At 33.4% G+C, this 5424-nt stretch overlaps 1 protein-coding gene across 1 annotated transcript; it reads left to right on the top strand.

Annotated features, from left to right (window-relative positions):
• Positions 1-474: 474 nt before the first annotated feature.
• Positions 475-4419, top strand: LOC18043756. The gene is made up of 8 exons (XM_006435919.2): positions 475-861; positions 1718-1865; positions 1990-2140; positions 2281-2406; positions 2522-2602; positions 2763-2955; positions 3032-3302; positions 3993-4419. The coding sequence occupies exons 1-8, from the start codon at positions 643-645 to the stop codon at positions 4259-4261; spliced, it is 1458 nt and encodes a 485-aa protein (XP_006435982.1). The 5' UTR covers positions 475-642; the 3' UTR covers positions 4262-4419.
• The last annotated feature ends 1005 nt before the right edge of the window (positions 4420-5424 follow it).

The following is a 5424-nucleotide window of genomic DNA, read 5'->3' as shown; positions in this document are numbered from 1 at the left end:
CCTTAAAAATTATCGCTTGTATACTCTTAAATTCTCTTTTTATCACTTGTATACCCTTAAATTATCACTTGTATCATATGAAAAGACCAAATTACCCTTCTGACATCATCATACTTAAACAATAATTAACGATTTGGTGGTCAGCTGATACATTTTGTCAACTTAGGGTGGACGATTGATACATTTTCAAAGTGTTGTAGTAGTTTTGATAATAGAATAAACTAAGGGTATACAAATAATAATTTTCCAACATTTTTTGACTTTTTCCAGACCTTGGGCCAGTTAGTTGAATTTTGACTACCAGATCCAGGCAACTTAAAAGAGGACCTATTGTCCACAACTAGACTGAGTATGTCTATTTATGAAAACAATAATCAATTAGGGGTACAAATGTTATTATCCCGCTAATAATTTGATTTCGGGCACTATTTGAAACGAAATCTGGAGACGACACCGTAAAAATTGAAAAGAAAATCCAAAAAAGAAAGGAAAAAATAAAAAATCTCCCCCGCTGCATACTAACTCACAGTGGATCGACGGAGAAAGGATTCAAATTGAGTATGAAATTGAGTGAGTGTTAAGTAGAAGACTCAATTTTGAGGAGTTGTTATAGAGAGAGAGAGAGAGAGGGAGGAAGGGGAAATGGAGGGCGGCGGAGGAGGAGGGAGAAGGATATCGGCGAGCCCAAGGCCTTGTAGTGGAAGAAGGGTTTTGGCGAAGAAACGGCGTCGTAATTGGGCCGGCTTTGACGGCTTCGTTAACAGCGTTAAGAAACTTCAGCGACGCGAAATCAGTTCCAAACGTGACCGTGCGTTCACTATGACGGATGCCCAGGAAAGATTTCGCAACATTCGTTTGCAGGTTAGCTCTTTTCTTGTTCATTTCTAAAACTTTTAGCCTTTTTTTTTTTTTTAATTTTTATATAGGTCATTAATTAGCTTAAGCCTGGGAATTTATATTTCCAGCTATATGAATGGATTTTGCTTGATGGGTAGCTGAGTTTGACTCTTTTTCTTAATGAGCATTTGATCTAATTTGCATTCTTTTAGTGTTTCACTGCAAATTTGTTAAATTTAACTGCTCTGGGACTAAAAGAGCAAAAGACTCTACTTTTAACTCCTAATTCAAGCTAAATAACCTTTCCTATTTTTCTTTCTTTTATTTATTTTAGTTTATTTAATCTCATCTACTTGATTTTGAAGTTGCGGGTATGAAATATTTTGACTTTATTATCCATTGTTGAACGGCTAAATAATTGTGTTTTAGTTCTTTTATGTGTTTCTTAATATTGCTTGGTTGTTGTTTTAGCCGCTGGTCATATTTCGAATATGTCAGAGTTAGAATTCTTGGGAGATTTATTTTCTCAATTTTGAAATTGGATTTAGAAACAATAGTTACATTTTCTTTGTGATCAATATCTGAAGATAAGTTTCATGATTTACGTTATGGACATAGTTCTAGTAACCAGGAGCATGGAGAGTAAGAGGAGGACGCATACAAAATTATGATATTTCTGCAATTTTGATGAATTTAGCTGGGAGCAAATAATGATTCCACCCTATGGTGGACCATTATGACCGACATTTGACATACATTTAATATATGTATCATTTAGGGTCAATTATTAATGGATGCTTCAATTGTGTATCATTCAGTGTCGTTTAGGGCTTTCTTATTTAAGCTCTGCTTCTTACTTGTAGTGTTATTTTATACACAGGAGGAATATGATACACATGATCCAAAAGGCCATTGTTCCATGGTTCTGCCATTTCTGAGGAAGAGATCAAAGATTATTGAGATTGTGGCAGCACGTGACATTGTGTTTGCCCTTGCGCAGTCTGGTGTCTGTGCAGCTTTTTGTCGAGGTTGAGCTTTACTTTTGATTCCTCCAAAATTTTGTGGCAGCACATGATATTTTTCGTTTTCTGTTTTACTCAAGGTATATTGAGGAGAAATATTTACCTTTTTTTCTTTTTTGGTTGGATGCAGAGACTAACCAGAGGATATGCTTTTTAAATGTCACTGCTGATGAAGTCATAAGAAGCTTGTTTTATAATAAGAACAACGACTCACTTATCACAGTTTCCGTTTATGCTTCAGACAATTTCAGTTCTTTAAGATGCAGAAGCACGAGAATAGAGTACGTGTGCCCTCTTCCTGCCTTACATTAAAATGTAAACAAGGGAGGGCAACTGGAATTGAAGAGACACATGAGAGCTTTTAAATTTTGTCCTAGAGTTTAATTTTTCTTACTGAAAACATATCCCTTCATTTTTCCAGATACATACGGAGAGGTAAACCTGATGCTGGTTTTGCCCTCTTTGAATCAGAGTCACTGAAGTGGCCTGGTTTTGTAGAGTTTGATGATGTAAATGGAAAGGTACTCACATATTCTGCACAGGATAGGTAAGTATTTTACTGCCCTGGAGTGCTTTTATGCTAAGATATCATCATCTAGTGGACAATTAATTTATTGATTTTCTTACTTCTTTGTCTTTTTTGTTTCTGTGTCTTTTATCAGTATATACAAGGTGTTTGACCTGAAAAATTATACAATGTTGTACTCCATATCAGATAAAAATGTTCAGGAGATTAAAATCAGGTAATATTCGTTTACACGATGGCTTATTTTCTACCTGCACATTCGAACACTTACTAATAACTAGTGGTTCATGTGCTTGTTATAATGATTAGAATTTATATGTTTTTTTAATCTTGCTTCCTATGTGCTTATTTGGCTTCGTGTAATGGTTTTTCAACAGTCCTGGGATCATGTTATTGATTTTTACTAAAGCTAGCGGCCATGTTCCTCTTAAGATTCTTTCAATAGAGGATGGAACTGTTCTCAAATCTTTTAATCACCTTCTTCATCGGAATAAGAAGGTGGATTTTATTGAACAGTTCAATGAGAAGCTTCTTGTTAAGCAAGAAAATGAGAATCTCCAGATTCTTGATGTAAGGATCTCGTTATTTCTTCCATTACAATTGCAGTTTATTGAAATATAGTATTTCTGACTTCTTTTACATTTAGGTTCGGAATTTTGAGCTGACTGAAGTTAGCAGAACTGAATTTATGACCCCATCGGCATTTATATTTCTATACGAGAATCAGCTATTCCTGACCTTTAGGAATCGAACAGTGGCTGTTTGGAACTTTCGAGGCGAGCTTGTAACGTCGTTTGAGGATCATCTCTTGTGGCATCCTGACTGTAACACAAATAACATATATATAACAAGCGATCAAGATCTTATAATCTCTTACTGCAAGGCTGATTCCGACGATCCATTAGCCGAAGGAAATGGTAAGCTCTTTGTCTCTCTTCTCATGTTTGTTACATGTAAAATCTGATGGATTATTATCTAGCTGTAAAATCAATTTTAAAAATCATGCTGTCAGTCATTTAGGAAAATTGGTCCAGTTTCTTATTTGACATGTCAACCTGTTGAAGTACGAAATGCATGAAAATTTTATGGTACATACTTATTTTTTGATAATTTAATGGGACTTGAGAATGCCTTTAAGTAGGTATTTGGTTGGTGCTTTGTTAATAGGTTCTCTGACCGTGCAGTTTGGTTTTTAGGATTCTTATTATGCTATCAAGTTGAAATGTTGTTGAAGTTTTAGTTCCATATGTATTGACCTGGAACTCTTTGCAACATAACATTCTCATTGTGTGCATTGGTTATTCTCTTTATTAGTTTCACTAGCCTAGATTAAGCCTTTTTGGATTTGAATTTGGGAGGCTTTCTGTCAATGGAAGCATGAAATGATAATGATATCAATTTCTTATTTTGTGTTGCTCATGATACCAGTAAATGCCACACAATAGGCAATCTACAATCTAGACTCATTTGTGGTGATACTTAGCTTCTCCATGGATGCCTCACATCCATGATCTCAAATCTTGCCCAGAGTTTCTAATCTCACTTGTATGGTAAATTCCCCTTTTGCAAAACTGCTTGTACTAACACCTTTCACATATTGGGTGCAGCTGGGTCAATCAATATCAGCAATATCTTGACTGGAAAATGCCTTGCTAAAATAAGAGCAAGCAATGGCCTCCCTGCAGAAAATGAATGTAGTTGCAGTGGTGATTATAGCAGTGGCAGTTGCAACGTGAAGAAGCATAGCCATGCCTCCAGAATTAGGAGCACGGTTGCAGAAGCCTTGGAAGATATTACTGCTTTGTTCTACGATGAAGATCGTAATGAGATTTATACTGGCAATAGGCATGGCCTAGTTCATGTATGGTCAAACTGATGATTCTGATTTGTTCTTGTTTTGACGAAAAGCTTATTTCACCAATAGTTCAAATGGTTGTGCTGCCGCCCTGGATCAATTTCCTGAAACTGTACCATTGAACACTCTTCTACCAATTTGTTGTTCTTTTTGTTTATTTGATGGCCTGTTCATCTTCATCTTCATCTCACTCCCTCTGCTCTCTCTCTATCTTGATTTCGTTTATTCTGTTCGTTATGGGTAGTAGACGTAACATGCAGTTGTTTAATTCTTATATTAGTTCATCAAGTAGGAAAATAAAATATTAGGGATATTCACGAATTTTATTTTGCGGATTAAATATCAATTCATATTCGATTCATAATTTTACGGATTATAAATTTTTAATTCAATCTAATTTACGAATTAGTGAAATTCAATTCAAATCTAATCCATACGTCTACAGATTAGATGCGGATTTAATTCAATCCATCATTTTACTAATTGGTTTGTAGATTAAAATTTTTTAATTATGTCTTATCTACAAACTAATTAAATAAAAAATAATATAAAAATAATTTTATTATAAATCAAATTCAAAATTAAATATTTTTTAAATAAATTAATTGTTTAAATAAAATTAGAAAATACATTCAAAATTTCAAAATATAATACACTAAAAAGAAAAAAAATCTCATTTGTTTAAATCAGTACATAAAAGTTAATTGCTTAAGAAACTATATTTTTTATTTAATTATTTTTATTTTATATTATTGTCGGATAAGATATAATATGATGTTAATGTAATTATATTTTAACTTATTTATTTATTAGTAAGCATAATGTCATATTTACAAGTTTAATTTTTTTACTAAATAATTTTTTTTTATTTTTTTGCGGATTCGCGGATTTACAAAAGTAAATCCATATCCAACTGTGGATTTTCAAAATTTTAATTTAATCAAATCTATCAATTTACGGATTAAATTTTTACAAATTAAACAGATTGAACGAATCAGATTGAATTCTGTATACCCCTAGAAAATATCCTCCTTGCCTAAATAGGGGAGTAAGTGGGCTATATTTATGGTGAAGTGGGATGATATAGACTTATAAGTAATTTCATAACATCTATGGAGAAGCTAAGTAGGGCTGATATTGATTGACATAACATTTGTGATATAGACTATTGCTTGTAGTATGAA

The sequence above is a fragment of the Citrus clementina genome, unplaced genomic scaffold (genome assembly GCF_000493195.1).
Source record: "Citrus clementina cultivar Clemenules unplaced genomic scaffold, Citrus_clementina_v1.0 scaffold_4, whole genome shotgun sequence".
Taxonomy (NCBI): domain Eukaryota; kingdom Viridiplantae; phylum Streptophyta; class Magnoliopsida; order Sapindales; family Rutaceae; genus Citrus; species Citrus x clementina.
The sequence above is the reverse complement of the archived record's forward strand: the minus strand, read 5'-3'. Positions and strand labels throughout refer to the sequence as shown.

Coding starts and splice junctions, on each gene's coding strand:
- LOC18043756 (XM_006435919.2), top strand. CDS start 643: ATGGAGGGCGGCGGAGGAGGAGGGAGAAGGATATCGGCGAGCCCAAGG. Junction 1,866..1,989: donor CTGTGCAGCTTTTTGTCGAG/GTTGAGCTTTAC, acceptor GGTTGGATGCAG/AGACTAACCAGAGGATATGC. Junction 2,603..2,762: donor GTTCAGGAGATTAAAATCAG/GTAATATTCGTT, acceptor GTTTTTCAACAG/TCCTGGGATCATGTTATTGA.